General features: G+C 37.1%; 1 protein-coding gene across 1 annotated transcript in view; it reads right to left on the bottom strand.

The window, feature by feature from the left end:
* The window catches only part of LOC138918460 (uncharacterized), a 165,168-nt gene that overhangs the window by 121,865 nt on the left and 26,410 nt on the right, over positions 1-16,893 (bottom strand). The window contains exon 5 of the mRNA XM_070240053.1: positions 2,284-2,376. Within this exon, the coding sequence (XP_070096154.1) occupies positions 2,284-2,376 (93 nt within the window). The remainder of the gene's footprint in view (positions 1-2,283; positions 2,377-16,893) is intronic.

The raw sequence follows: 16,893 nt of genomic DNA, 5'->3' as shown, positions 1-16,893 counted from the left end.
TTATTAAAATGGATTATTATAAATTATTAAATGGATTATTATAAAATGATCCTCATTTTTAGTTTTGCTGTTTAAAAAGAGAAAAATTAGAGCAAGTATGATAATTTTGTAAACTATAAACCGAGAACTTCTTTGGCAAACTACATTGATATTGACACATCCTCAGGATTCAGGTATGAAACTGATTGCTTTTCTGCAGATAATTATCTGTTTAATTACTTCAATTTATTTCCTCTTCACTTTTCTTATCTCTATAATCATAATTCTGAGATCAATTGTATTCTGTTCCTACAGTTTGGCAAACAACTAACTAATTAATTAACCAACTCATTAATTTTATGGAAGGAAAAGTAATCCAGGCATTTATCTGGTATCATATACAAATGAAGTTGATCACTTTTAATTGTTTGATTTTTATTTAATTTGATGATCCGTGATGATCTGTGACTGAAATACTTGGGGGGCCTGGGTTTTAATCTAGTAAATTCTCTGGGCAAATGTCACTGCCTGTTCCTAGGTCTGATTCCATCATGCCAGGCTTCCCAGTGGCAGTTTAGGTCATCTGTTATTCACATACATCTGCAGTGCCAAGTTTCTATTTAAACAGGAAAGGAAGTGATTATGTATTTGTCCCCCTTAGAAGAAAAGCCTGAGGGACAGATTATGGTCAGAACAGCAATGTTTAAGTTATTGAGGCAGAAATAACCTGGGTGAAAAAAGTATAAAGTGGTCTCAAGAGGATTAACACATTACTAAAATGCCTTTGCTTCAACCTCATTAGACAGTTCAATGATAATTTTTCTATTATAAGTACACTGCATTTTTATTCACAAAAGTGTTAAGAAAAAAAGAATAATTACCTTTTCTTGCATTTTAACAAAAGATTTTACGATGACAAAATAGTTTACCGAAAATAGCAGTTGAGAGGTCTGTTATAACTCTATTGTTGCTTTTAGAGCAGATGCCATGTCACATGTGAAATGCCAAGACCACAGAAAAATATTTTTAGCTGGGTAAAAATATGTGACATTTAAGAAAGAAATGGTAGTGCTTTGATTCATTTGTTAATTGAGCACTTCAACATTTTCTATACACGATTGTCTGAAGGTTACAGAATGTAAAAAAGATGCCATTCTTGTCCCCATGGGATTTATATTTTCAGACAAGGTAAACTGTTCTTTATAATTTATAATATGTGGGAGGAAAAAAAGAGAAAAGCAAATAGATCAAATATATTCTTGGTGTGTATTCCCAATATTGGTTTTAATATGACAAAAGGTAATAGCTTGGGCTGGGCATTAAGGGAAAAAAAATGCATTAAATGAATGAAATGCATTTGCTTGAGTAGAAGCTGAAAATGAGAGAGAAACATTGTATGATGTGAGAGAAACTTACATAAACTTCAGAAAAGATTAGAGGGGCTTAGAGGAGATGGAAGACAAAAATTGTGTCAACCCATTGGCAAGTTATTTTTAGTAATATTTAAGGTAAAGAAATGTAAGGTAGGATAGAAGTGGACGACATTTTCAGAGCCTAAAGTCTGGAAACAGTTGGACAAAAAAGCAAATATTTTAAAATTCAGGAAGTCTTGGAAAAATCTATCACATATAAACATCAAAGCTATGGGTAGTGAGAGTATGATATGTATTGAGTACGCTGTAAAAAAGACTTCAATAATTTTTAAACACAAAACACCGTCATTAAATGTTGCAAGTTGTTTTCTGTCTTCTAAAATGGAGACTTAGAGGCCGGCCCCTGGGGGTTTCGCTGGTTTGGATCCTGGGCGTGGACATGGCACCACTCCTCAGGCCACACTGAGGTGGCATCCCACATGCCACAACTAGAAGGACCCAAGACTAAAATATACAACTATGTACTGGGGGGATTTGGGGAGAAAAAGCAGAAAGGAAAAAAAAATTGATTGGCAACAGTTGTTAGCTCAGGTGCCAATCTTAAAAAAAATAAAGTAAAATGGAGACAAATTTAAGTCTGGAACAGATTTTCCTATTGTTCTGTAAAAAATAAAAAGAAATAACATGTAAAACGGACAATTTAGAATATCTATCTTTGAAAAGAGAGAGAAAGAGCAAGTAAGCACTCATGTCTTTAGGGAAGAGCTGGATGCAAGTAATTAACTCAAACATAAATACTACCAAGATAATGGCTGGTCCTTCAGTTTAGAGTCCTAAATTGGGTGTGTTGTTAGGAATTCTAAGTCTCTGCAAAACTTATTTCTGATAGAGACACAGTTACTTCCTAAAAGTGGGTCTAGATTGCTTTTACCTGTATGTTGTGTCTTGCTCTCAGGAGGCGTGTACAGGATGTTCCCTTGACCAAGCAGCTGCCTGCAGGCAATAGGTGAGGAGACTCTGAAATCTGAAAGACATAATGACCGGAAGTTCCCTTCATCTTATGGCCACATTCTATAGCAGGTAGACTGCAGTTTATTCAGCCCACCCTGAACAGAGCAAGGGATGTCTCACATGTAAAGATATTTAAGATAAATAACATAGCATTTGGTGAATGAACTGATACTAAACTGTTATATTCTGATGGCTTTTTAAGGCATGATAATCCTGGGCATATAGCAGGGTTTGTCTCTATGGTAGGCAGAATAATGGCTCCCAAACACGTCCAGGCCTGAATCCCCAGAAACTATGGATACGTTATGTCACGTGGCAGAGGGGCATTAAGGTTGCTAATTGGCTGACCTTAAAACAAGGAAATTATTCTGGATTGTCAGGGCAGAGCCAATGAAATCACAGGGGTCCTTTAAATGTAGAGGAGAGAGGCAGAAAAACCAAAGAAGGAGATGTGCCAATGGAGGAGTGTCAGAAAGACTCCATTGCTGAATCTGGAGATGGAGGAAGGTACTGAAAGCCAAGAGATGCAAGTGGCTTCTAGAAGCTGAAAAAATGCAAGGAAATGGATTCTTTGCTAGAGTCTCCAGACGGAATGCAGCCCTATGAAACCTTGATTTTAGCCCATTGAAACCCACTTTTGGACTTCTGACCTCCAGAACTGTAACATAATACATCTGTGTTGTTTTAAACACTAGATTCGTGGTCATTTGTTACACCAGCAATAGGAAATATACAATTTCAAGTGCAGTGGATTACCGAAGACCAATCATCCCGGAGGAAAGTCAGCTAAGGAGCAGGAAGATAGCACTAAAGGGGCAAACCTGAGACTGCAAATCTCTCCTCTTTCCGGCAGTCAGAGCTCCTGTCTTGGACTCCCTGGCATGGAGATAAGCTGACCACTTCTGTGGTGGAGAATAAGACAGCCCTCCCCTCACAGAGTTAAACCCAGAGTGAGGCAGGGAAGTGGCCTGAAAAGAAACCCCAAGTCATGATCACAGACTTGTGAAGGTCTCTTTCCTTCTCTTGGAAACTTCAGTGAATTATCACTAACCATGACCGATTAGTCTTGGCAGTGCGGTGAGAAACTGAGCATGCTCAGTAAACAGAGCACAGTGTGTTTTGTCCTTTCTCCCAGAGAGTGGTGAGGACCATGGCAGTCATTAGCAGAGAACAGCATGTCTAACAAAGCACGAATGCCACAAGAGGAATGTGTAGAAGTAAGACAAGGGGGCTGGGTGGAAGATCATTTCTGTGCATTATTTAGATGTTCTTACAGAACAAGCAGGGGTTAATATATGACAGTACTCATCTGGGGTCAGCCTCAAGTGATCATAATTTGGGTTCTAGCAGTAATATAAGATTTCTGATTCATGCTAATGAACAAAAATATGAAAGAATAAAATGAAGTAAATTTAACTGAGCTCAAAAATAAAGTGGACAAAAATAAACCAGAAACAGAACAAGCTGGAACTGAGAAACACCTGAAGAAGTCAGTGCCAAGCAATCCAGCCACAAGTCAACAATCTGAAAATAATTATTAATTCCCAGACATATCAGGAACCTAAGCTGACAGTCTGATGGTAGTACCCTTTGAAGACTCAGAAGCAGATCCATACAGACAGGCATATAGGTGACGTGGTATATGGCAGACATAGCATTAATACTCATTGGGAACTTTTAAATAAATGGTGCTGGGACAATATGTTTCTATGTGGAAAAATATAAATTAAAACACTACTTCACACATTATTAAAAAATTGGTTCCAACTCAATTTAACTTATGAATGTGAAAATCTAAACTTTAAATCTTTTAAAAGAAAATATAGGATAATAACAATATGACACTGGGTCAGGGAAAGATTTTTTGTTTTATTTTATTTTTTTGGTGAAGAAGATTGGCCCTGAGCTAACATCTGTGCCAATCTTTCTCTATTTTATATGTGGGATGCCACCACAGCATGGCTTGATGAGCAGTGTTTACGTCCTTGCCCAGGATCCAAGCCCAGGAACCCCAGGCTGCCGAAGCAGAGCACGTGAACTTAACCACTATGCAACTAGGTCAGCCCCCAGGGAAAGATTTTTAGACACAAAACTTACAAAAGAACAAAGATTAAGGGAAATATTGATAACTTTGATAGCATAGAAATAAAAATATTTTGAAGAGCAAAATAAACTACCAGTGAAGTAAAAAATAATAATGTGAAAAAAATAATTGCAAGTGTAAAAACGACGAAGGATTTGTATATTGAATATATAAGGAGTATATAAAACATTCACAAGAAACATAAAATGAATGAAGTTTTGAATAGGTATAATTTAGATAAATAAAAACTTGGATGACACTATAAATGTGTGTATATATATATATATATATTCTCAAAGTTATAAGTAATCAGGCTAACGTGTATGAAAACAATATAAGGATACCAGTCTTCAAATTGGCAAAATGTTAAGTCTGCCAGAATCAAATGTTGTCAAGAATATTTGGAAACGATAATTTTCAAAGGCTGCTGCTTGGAATGGAAATTGTTACAATTACTTTGGAAGGAAGGGGACAGCATATACGTATTTCCCAAATTCCACTTCTAGGAACAGAACCCGCCACTGCAACCCCTTAAAAAAAACCTGACAAGTGCAAAGCACACAGGTACAAATCAGTGTTGTATTGATTTAATCACAAAATTACAAATTACCTAAATGTCCACAAGCAGAGAAATACATTAAATAATTTGTGCTTCATGTATAAATGTAATATTACAAAATGGAAATAAATGAACTAGCCCTATATCTATCAAATGGACATTTTTAAAAAATCAGATCACAGTAAGATACATATAGTGTGAATCTATATAAAATTTTAAAACTTGTGAAAGTATAATACATTGCTTTTAGATATATACATAGTAAAACACAAAAACAAACATGAAAATTCAGAAACAGAGTTTGAAGCAAATATTTTTAAATGCTAATATTTATTAAAACTAAGTGCTGAGTTTACAAGTATTTGTTATATTTACTTCTAGAATTAATTTTTTCCTAGTATTTCTTTTTTTTTTTCAGGGAAAGATTTGCCCTAAGCTAACGTCTGTTGCCAATCTTCTTCTGTTTTTTCTTTTCTCTCCAAAGCCCCAGTGCATGGTTGTATATGCTGGTTGCAAGTCCTTCTAGTTCTTCCTATGTGAGCTTCTACCACAGCACAGCAATTGACATACAGGTGGCGTGGTTCTGAGACCGGGAAATGAACCCAGGCTGCCATACTGGTGAGAGTGCCAAAACTTTAACCACTAGGCCATCAGGGCTGGCTCCAGCATTTCATAATTTTAAAATGCAATGGAAAAACCAAAATAAAGGTGACCTTACTTTGGTTCATTGAGTAGTATGTTTTTGATACATGAGATATGAAAACATGAGCTATCTCGCATACCTGAGGTAGGAACATTACTTGGAGGGGGCAATACATCACAAGTAGGACAGCAGTGTGTCAATCACTCATACTATTAAGAACATTAAGAAACCACATAAGTGAAATACCAATCACATGACAAGTTTTCCATCCAAAAGGACATGGATTTTGAAAAGTCCTTGGGAAAACTCAAACTCATTAAAATCATAATTTTATAAACTGAGTGAATGTAACTTCCTATAAATCAGCATTGAGAGAGCATCCTGTAAGTAAGATTGAATTTATTATAGCTTCATGCTTCAAGGGCTTTGAAGAAAAGCTTTTATTTCAGTTTCCAAATTCCTATCCATTAAAAGCAAAACAATTTGAAGTCTTTGCTACAATTTCTAATGTCAGAATATCCAGGGGACTGATTCAGAGAAAATAAGATTTAACCCCAGGTGAGTCAATATTTTAAAATGTAATCATGAAATCTGTATGTTAGGTTTTTTTAATTTTATGCTTTTTTGTAAAAACTGTTTAAAAGCACACAGTTTCTTCATATTTTATCTTCCGATTTCCCAGTAAAAAGATACATTTCTTTTAGAATTACCATCTGAATAATAATTGAAACTTCCAGATAAATAAATTATACCACCTTATCACTCATTGATTTCTAACACTTAACATGGCATTTATATAACTTAAACTTATTCACAAACAAAATTTTAAATTCTATTTTTAGATTATGTCTGCTAATAGTACTCCTGTCTTAATCTTATTTGAAACTTTGGAAATTTTAAAGTAAATTTTATATATAAAACACATTAATATACTAAGATGAAGTATATTTGACACAAAGTTAACAAAGTAAATATTGGTAATTGTTTAAGAAGGAACACATACATTTGGGAAATTGATTCTATCAATTAACAAATATTTACGGGTCCCTACCATCTACCCCAGATTAAAAATAATAATAAAAGATATTTGCTATAACTCTAAACATATCAGCCAGTTAGTTTAGCGTGCCAAGTCCAAGTTGTAAAGCCTGGAGACTTGGTCCACTACTAATCAACAAAATGTTTAATTTATTTAAAAAAAGTCTATACCTCTCCTTGTCTAATCATTGGCATCCCATTCACAGACTTTTATTTGTGCTGGCCATAAGTTACTATCATATTGCAACCATATATGAAGGCAAGAACAGTCATAACAGTCAGAGGAGAAGGAAGGGCATGGAGGGCCGTTAAGAGTGGCATGTCAAAGAACCAGACTGCAAGGAAGGCTCCATTTAAGGCCACAAAGGAAGGGCTTCTGTAGGTACTGGAGGGAGAAATGTTTGTTGTGGAACGAATTTCATGCTAACAGTTTCCACCTCAAATATTGTGTAACAAAGCGGGATTATTCTTGAGTCAATATTAGAAAACCTTCATGATTCACCCTAAGAACTGAAGATAACTATTGGTGGCGACTCCTGACTCTGTGAGACATAATCGCCTCATCCGCCTTCACCAGCACCACGGTGTCCCTCCCGGTAAAATCATCACTCTCTATTTAAAACACAAAATGTTATCATTGGCAGAATGATTGATGACCAGAAGAAAAAAAAGTACAACTCACAGGAAAGCTCAAACAGACTGACCACTCATTCAGTCCAGCAGCAACACTGAATGGTGCTCTAGTCACTGACACGGATGGAGAGATTTTAGCAATGGCCCAAAGTCAAGGAGAGAGAATGGAGAGCACAACTCAACTCTCGTGCCCTAAAGAACTCAAATCTAGAGAAAAGTGCAGACTATAAGAGGCACTTCAATTTAACTATCATATTTTGGCATATTTGAGTCGGGTCTCTCTTATTTAAAAATACATAGAAATTACAGAGTTCAAGCCCCACCCCCAACCCTTCACTCCGGTTAATTTCCAATATTCTAATATTGGTCTTTATCCCACCTATGCATGTGAGGGTTTTGATTTTTCTCTTCATGTATTTTATTTTATTTTTTTTTTTTTGAGGGAGATTAGCCCTGAGCTAACATCTGCTGCCAATTCTCCTCTTTTTGCTGAGGAAGACTGGCCCTGAGCTAACATCTGTGCCCATCTTCCTCTACTTTATGTGGGACGCCTGCCACAGCATGGCTTGCCAAACGGTGCCATGTCCGTACCCGGGATCCGAACCAGCGAACCCCAGGCCGCTGCAGTGGAACGTGCACACTTAACCGCTGTGCCACTGGGCCAGCCCTCTTCATGCATTTTAATTACATATTAGAATCACTAAATGAAATAATGATTGTCTGAAATAAGAAACATGGGTTCTTAAAAAAACAACTTGCTTAAAAGACGAATGAGGAACAAGAGGACAGGAATGAAGGAGGAAAAAGATAATTGGATCCCGGACACATGGGTGGGTAGTTTCTAAGTATAGTTAAAATTATATCCATCTTACAGGCAGCTGAAATATCTATATTTCAGAATTTCTCTCCCTACAAACTATTTCAGGGTCTCTAACTGAGACAAGAGATTGAAAGAGAAAGAAAAAATATACATTTTTTTGTTTTGTTTTGAGGAAGAAAGTGAGCAGACGAAACCTTTAAAATTTCAAGGTTTTGAGAGGGCAAAATATTGAGACACAAGTTTGAAATTTAGTTATGCTATTCTTTTAAAATAACTTCAACAGGAAGGTTATCTTCTAGATATCAATGTAAACTTTATGGCAGCAATTCTGCTAAGTCAAAAGTTGTTCAGAATGTTTTGAGTTAGTATACACCCAAACTACAAACTATAAGCTACAGTATTCAGGCTCAGGGGCTTGGGTCTGATTTTGACTCAGTCCCCAGGCAGGGACTGAAGAACAGAGAGAAAAGGACAGAAGTCACCCTCTAGAAAAAATACCTACACTGCAAAGGGCTAATGCCAATAGGGATGAGGTCCCAGCATAGATATTCAAAAAATATCTGTCTATCACCACCCTAAAGAGACCGCACATAACCATCTCATTTAAATATGTTATGATAAATAAATGAGAGAATAAACTGAACCAAAATGTCTCATTGTGGCACTAAAGTTGCTTAGATACTTGGAAATATGATATTGTTCATGCTGTTAAGATATCATTACATTTACTAGGATGCCACTTATCGGAGAATCAATTATTCAAGCCAAGAGGACAAATATGACAAAAACCATGAACTTGCATTAGTGAAAAGAGATTTGTATTTTACATAGACATCTAAGACATATTTCTTCTTTACTAGAGAGGTTGCTATCACAAATGGTGGAATTTGGGCATGGCTTACTGTGTGTTCTTTTTTGGGCCTTAAAAATCTGTGGTTGGATATCTTCTTGAACGTTTTGGTTGGTGTTATGGGCTGAATTGTGTTCCCCGTCAGATTCAAACATTGAAGTCCTAACACCTAGTATATCAGAATGTCACTGTATTTGGAGATAGGGTCATTAAAGTGGTAATGAAGATTAAATGTCTTTGGGGTGGGCCCTAATCCAATATTACCAGTGTCCTTATAAGAAGAGGGGACTAGGACACAGACATGCACAGAGGGAAGACCATGAGAAGACGCAGGGAGATGGTCATCTACAAGGCAAGGAGAGAGGCCTCAGAAGAAATCGACCCTGCCAACACCTTGATCTCAGATTTCGAGTCTCCAGAACTGTGAGAAAGTATATTTCTGTTGTTCAAGCCATCTGGCCTGTGTAACTTTGTCATGGCAGTTCTAGCAAACTAATACAGTTAATATCCATCACCTGTAGGTTTCATCATTTGTGGCCACTTAACCATCCCTACAACTTCGTTACAGACTGCATGCATCTTCCCTTGTGTGTGTCTTAATAACAATCTCATGAATCCAGAAAAGTTGCAGTCTCCATGGTTATTAAGGACTGAAACAATATTTTTATTTAAAGACATTCCCAGATAGCCAGAAGTAAATTTTAACGCTAAATTATAGTTCTTCCTTTAATTTTCAAATAAGGGTGATTGGAATAAACGAAAAAAAATTCCTATACCTCATATTAATCCTGTTTTACTTGATCATTGATGAGAAATAAAATAGATCCACTCATGGTAATGACTCTTTCTTAATCACAGCCTGCCTTCTTATCCGTGGTTCATTTGTTTTTTTTTTTTTATTTAACCAGGAACAGAGCTACTTGCAAAGTAATTTTTAAGTGACTGATAAAGGAGCAACTCAGTATGAATCATGTCATTTATAAAATTAATCATAAAAGAAAGCATTCTTAGGAAGGGTTAATAATTTGACATCTCATTATTGAGCACTGACAGTACACTCTGGCATTCTCTTGTAGGTGCTGGCGATTTCACACTGAGCAAGATAAGACTGCCCCATGAATCTTAAATACCAGTGGAGAAGACACACATTTAGCCATCACAGTGCTGTGGGCACTTAAGGGCATTGTTTTACTTGATTAAAGAGTCTAGGGCAGGGGTTGGCAAAATTTTCCTTTTTTAAAGGGCCAGATAGTAAATATTTTAGGCTTAGGTGCCACACAGAATATCACAACTGTTCGACTCTGCCATTACGTAGTAAAAGTGGCCTTAGACAACGTGTAAGCAAATGGCATGTTCCATTAAGACTTTATTTATGGACAGTGAACTTTGAATTTCTTATACTTCTCATACTTCATGAAATGTTTATTTTTTCCAACTATTTAAAAATACAAAATTCCTTCTTTGCTGATGGTCACAGCTGGGGCATTAGGAAAGACCTTGTGAGGAAGGAGCATCTAAACTGAGAGCTGAGGACAAATAAAAGCAGACCAAGGCAAACTGGGTGGGGGACTGGAGCACTCTATTAGTTGATGTGCACTGAGGAGTAATAGGAAAAATGGCATGAAGAGCGTTCACCCTTGGTTGAAGCTGTCTAACGTTAATAAAAGCAGCTCAGGGATATATAACAAGGAGAAAGTTTTTCTCTCCCAAATCACACAACATATTTGAGCACCTACTCTGCCTACCAGGAAGACTGGATTGACTCTTTATAGAAGCTGTGTGATTAGTACTTTACTCCCTTCTGAAGGCCTGGGAAAGCAAAATGATTCTCTTATTCTTTTGCTACTTTGGCAAAGCAATCATATCAGTGCAGAAAAAATGAGATCACAAGCGTGTGTTTAGTTAGCAATGCTTTGGCAAGAAGTTCTAGGTGTTTAATTTCATTGATGCAACTTTTTTTTTTTTAAACATTTTATTTTTCCATTTTCTCCCAAAGCCCTCCGGTACATAGTTGCATATTTTTAGTTGTGGGTCCTTCTAGTTGTGGCACGTGGGATGCTGCCTCAGCATGGCTTGATGAGCGGTGCCATGTCCCTGCCCATGATTCGAACTGGCAAAACCCTGGGCCGCTGAAGTGAAGTGCACGAACTTAACTACTCAGCCATGGGGCTGGCTCCTTGTTGATATAACTTTTTGACAGTGGACAACTCATTTCAACTCCTTTACAATCCATTTGTACCTGGTAAGTAAAAACAATACCCACCATCAAACCTCCAGTAGCTATCCTTAGAGCATACAAAATATTTTGGCATGCACATCACAAGAAAATCCCCAATTTTAGAGCCATTAAATGAGTGCGTATCTAAGATCAAACATTATTATTGTCCAAAGACTAACTAGTTAATCCAAATTCTGATTTTTACAAAATTTACTGGGTGGGTTGTTATATATTTGGAAATAAGAGGTAGTTTTCCCTATTTGCCTGCTGCCAAAACAAATGTATTTAGATATTTTAGAAAGGAAGCTACAGGTTGTTTTTTTTTAACTGATGTGGAAAATAAAGTCAATTTATTTACTTTCAAGTAACATTCAGTTTTAATCAGTATCAAATTTGTTCAGTGTGCTAAAATGTAATGATAATCTGGCAAAAATACAGAGCATATGTTTGGCCCTGGGTTCAATGCTTGAATGGAGATGAGGCAAAAAGTTTTTCCTGGTAACCAGACCAACACGGTGTGCCTGCAATGCTAATATAGCCACAGTCACTAAGGTGTTAAAGGGCTATCAAGGGTTTGAATCCACATCGGTTAGTAAATAAATAAATAAGGCAGTCCTTCTGCTCATTAGGAAACCATCCAAAGCCAGGGAGAGAGAATCAAGTTCCTACTTCATGAGTCAGCCACTTAAAAAAAAAAGGCAAAGCTGACACGGTCGTTCATACAGCCTTTCCCTATGCTGATCTTTCTGGAAAAATAAATTCCTTGCAGGACTATGCAGAATCACTACCAGTAAGTTACTGGTACTTACTGTCAGACTTAGGAAAAAAATGTTTCACTGGGACTTCAAATAGGAGATTGAAGAAATGATTATGCCAAATCGTTGTTCCTAATTAATTAAAATGATTTATGTGACATGCTGTGTAACTGAAAAACGCTGAGTGAAAAAAAAATGTCCCAGTAATAAAGGAGATTCATATTCAAGATAAATGGAATAAAACTGGAAGAATAAGGCTCCATTAGTGAGTTCTCCAACTAAGCCTTCAATTTAGTTTTATTGTTGGCAATATATTGACCAGTGAATAGAGATTTACCAGAAAACTGTTGACCACAATATTTAAGTTCTACGACAAAAATTCTCAGATTGGACGTCATGCTGCCGACCACAAGACAATCGAGAAGATGCCATCTATTTTGCTTTTAACTCTCAAAAGCAAGAGTATGTTTTATGTGTTTAAAATTTCCCATTAAAATAACTTTTTATTCTATTCTTATTGTCTTTTATGCTCCTAGTTCCCTCCTTTCACCTCCCCCTGCTTCCTCCAATTCTGACCCTCTCTGGTCTCCTGGCATTGTTCTGACATTTGCCTGGCAGAACATAAAACAACAAATATGTTCAATTTGAGTGGTTTCCTGCAATGTTATTCTATCAAACTGGCAATTTCCGAAAGGATTTAAAAAGGAGTGTACGATTCCTCAGACACCGGGGAGGTCTGACAATGACTGCCAAGGCAGGCCATGCTTCTAGCAGGTCCTAATATCTGAGCATATGAAAACATCCCGTTTTCTTAGGTTTATTTTTTATGCCTAATATCAAGCTGACTTGAGACGCTGTCTAAATGACCTGAGAGTATTATATTTAGCACCTTAAAACTCAAAGGAGTTTAGGATATTTTGGTATGCATGGTGCATGAAGACGCAAATTTTTTTTCCAGCAGTCATATAGGGTAATGAAATGTTAATCAAGATGTTTAAACTATATCTAATGGATTGACAGCCTCACATAAAGATCACATGCAAAAGTCATTAAAACGGGCTCTATTTATTCCCTGTATAGTCATTTCCTGCTCCCCCATCCCACACTTGACATTTCCAAGATGGTGGCAGCTTTGGAAATTTTATGATTTGATTATGGCTTGGCTCGAATTCAGATTATAGGGTCTGAATTTGATCAATCAGACATCAAATGTCTCAGACAGAACAGTGCATGCCAACGTAAATGGTGGCAAGATGTCCTAAAGCACTGACTTGAGACAGAATCCTGCAAACTGTCAGGGTTTATGACACCACATTCCATGTCCACAAAGTATCCAGACCCCAGAACCATAATGGATTAGTATGGCCCATCATGTATTATTATTTCAGCTCTTGGAGGGCTGAAATCTTCTGATCCAGGAACCTGAACTTCTTGTGGACCAATTCATTTGTGTTCACCAATCTGCATAGCAACCAAGTCCCTTTATCTCCCTCCTCTGCAAGAGTAGCATGCGCGTGGAGTAGTTGTGACATGCCTGTGTGACTCCTCACGTTCTACTGCAGTTACTGCACTCACTCTTCCATTTCATGTCAAATTTTGGCACTGGGTTGAAAGACGTTCCAATGTAGTTTTTGCTTTAAACCAGAGAAATGAGCTTATGGATTCTTGTTCAGAGGATATTTGAATAAACAAGTCCTTGCATTTTGATCTTTGATGAAAGCTCATCCCATTTTATTCCCCTTACACAGACTGTCTCCTATCCTAAAATTCAGCAAGCACAGGGACTTCCTTTGGGCTTCGTGCAGTGTGACAACATGGCCTTTTGGCAAAACACCCTGGCACCAGGCAGCGTCCTAAATAATGCCTTGTCAACAGTGATAAAACCCCAGCTCTGGAAGGGGTTCCGTGAGTTTGTCTTCTCCCAAACTTTTGAAGCGCTGGTAGCTACCTTAGCAGAGAAAGAGATACTCACAATTCTGACCCTGAACGTCAGAGCATCAACGTCCAGTCATCCCTTCCTGCGTAACTCTGAAGGCCAGCATTTCTTCGGTCTAAGAGGAAGGCTCTGAGCAAAATGCAGTGTTTAGGGAGAAAGTCGCAGATGAGAATTCAGCTACCTGGTGTCTGATTGTCACTAAGTGCATGCCTTTGAGCAAGTCATTCATCCTTCTGAAGCTTCAGTTTACTCAATTATTCAAGTGAGAGGGTATAGCCTGTGATTTAACAGAAACAGTGACTGGATTCTAATGCCAAACACTGAGAAAATATTAATAACATAACTATTATTGAAAAGAGGAGGTGGCTGGAGGGGTCAACTCAACTTGTTTGATCATTTCCTCATATATGAATAACATTCTTCTTGCCTTTGTGATAATTTTATAGCAATCACTTTACTGTGTGCATAGTAAAAGATTATACCAGGAGTTAGCTGGGGCCTGCCTGGTGATCTAGTGATTAAATTCACGTGCTCTGCTTTTGTGGCATGGGGTTTGCATTTTCAGATTCTGGGCATGGACCTGCACACCGCTCATCAAGCTGCGCTGTGGTGGCACCCCACATACAAAATAAAGGAAGATTGACACAGATGTTAGCTCAATGTCAATCTTCCTCAAACAAAAAGAAGATGATTGGCAATGGACATCAGATTGAGGCCAATCTTCCTCACCAAAAAAAAAAAAAAAAAAAAGGATTATACTGGGAGTTTGGGACTTCCCCTCTGGTTTTGGTATGAACTAGACCTTAAAGGACTATGTGCCTTGGAGGACTCACTTAACCGCTCTGGGCCTCAGTTTTTCTTTATTTCAAAAACAAGGAGGAGAGATTGATTTCATGATTTCTAAGACCACTTTCAGTCTGTTATTCCATAAATGAGCCCTATCCCCAGTCTGTCATCTTTGGGGAAGTCACTGAAAGTGAACATAAGATGATTAGGAGCTGAGCTTTCTCTTGGGCATGGCACAAGTTTGCCTCAAACCTGGAAACAGGAAACCCCAGGGTTAGATAACAGGAAAACAAGTATCTGATTTTTCCTTAAGGTGTGCATTTTCAGTTGTCAATTGCCATGTAAGAAGTCATCTTTATCCTAGAGGACTTCAGTTGTCAAACATATGGCTGCTAACTTCTCAGTGTATCCTCAGGCCTCCAGCCCGTTACTGCCGCTTTCAGTGTCTCACTATGCAGCTTCACTCAGCACTATCTTATCTGCCTTGGCTGGCTGTCAGAACCTCCGTCCCGGATGGGGTTATCCCCTAGCCGAAGAAAAAGACAAAATAACAAAATTATTTTCCTACAATATACTGTTTCATCTGGTATATTCTGTGCTGCCACTAATCCCCCCACATATATTTAAAAATGAGAAGTGAAATACAGATTAGCCTTTTCTTGGTCGGATGCAGACAGCTTACAAGCCAGACTCATAGCTACACTTACAGATTCGGATAACATCATTGTAACAGACGGAGGCTCAAGCTCTGCAGTTATCTCAGGTCCCCAGATTGCATGCTGGCCCAGTTACAATACCCCGGATTTGTGTTTTACGCATCTTAAATCCATCCCAAAATTTTAATAAGAGAAGAATGCTTTTATTAAAACAATATTGAAATTGTCTTTCTGTCTTTTCCTATGTTTATTTTTTTCAGAGTTTCTGAGTTTGGCTTTTGTAAAAAAAAAAAAATTCATTTCATTTTTGACAAGAAATATTATATACACAAACCTGCAGTATAAAATGATTCATATTTTAAATAAATTCATTTTCAGAAAAGATTTAAAACAGAACATTTGTAACTAAGGATTTTTAGAGGAAATATTTTTGAAATATGGGAAGCATTTCAGATATATATATTCATATATATTTTTGTATGTCTGCGTATCTTGCTTTCAGAAGAGGAAATGGCTGTATTCTTCTTGATTAAGAACTCAAGTCAATAAACTTGAGAAATCAAGATTATAGCTGTGAATTTCTCACAAAATTGCGCTCTTACCCAGGGAAAAGTAAAACTCTTTTAAACTTTTCTATTTGTTAAGAGGAGTGTTTTAAAATTGAATGTATGCAGTTCAGTGATTAAAGCATGATTTTTTTATCTTAAAATTTGTCATCGCTATAAAAAGTTAGCCAAAAAAAGAATGAATAAAATGAACAATATTAGCTGAATCCCATACATTTTCAGATGTCTATGATACACTGGCAAGTGAGGTATTTTCAGTGCCTATGACATAGGCATTTACTCAACAATGCCCTCAATTAGATTGCGTACTTAGGAATTTAGAGTTCACAGAAATCAATCTCGATTAACCTACTAGTGTTAAAGAAATGATTTCCCAATAGGGCTAAAAACCATTAGTTACTGTGCGGGATGTCATTTCTTTTAAAATTTCATTATGATAAAAGCTATCTGATTCAGAAATGCCAACTGACCTTCAGATTCATGTACAATATTTAATGCTTGTGCAATCTTTGCCAATTAACCTTTGTCTTGGAATCAAATTTGAGTTGTAAGACTTACTATGAGTCTTCTTAGAGAGCAGTAAAATACGAGCGCTTAAACATACAGAAGAATAGAAATGGGATAAATATATAAATTCATCCCAGTGTGATGAAAATGCACATGAAATGCATTGTAGACAATATAATTGTTGGATAATGCACTCCTGTTTAATGACAGATCTGAAGGTCTAAGAATCACTTATACCTCCTCTTATTAACCTGGTTTCGTTCATTTAGGCAAACCTATTTATTGAGTGCTTTCTGTTTGTTAAGCATGATGCCAAATATGGTGAACACACAGAGGAATAAACCAGAAATTCTGTTCTCAGGGAGCGTACGATAATTGTAACTGTGTGGGTCCAGCCTAAAATAGAGGTATGTGGAGGCTTAAATAGCGGCATTAAGGGGAGAATAGAGGCGACACAGCATAGTGTTTGAGAATGTGAAT

This window comes from Equus caballus, chromosome 17, assembly GCF_041296265.1.
Source record: "Equus caballus isolate H_3958 breed thoroughbred chromosome 17, TB-T2T, whole genome shotgun sequence".
In the NCBI taxonomy this organism is placed as follows: domain Eukaryota; kingdom Metazoa; phylum Chordata; class Mammalia; order Perissodactyla; family Equidae; genus Equus; species Equus caballus.
Note: the sequence above shows the minus strand (reverse complement) of the source record. Positions and strands in the feature narration are given on the sequence as shown.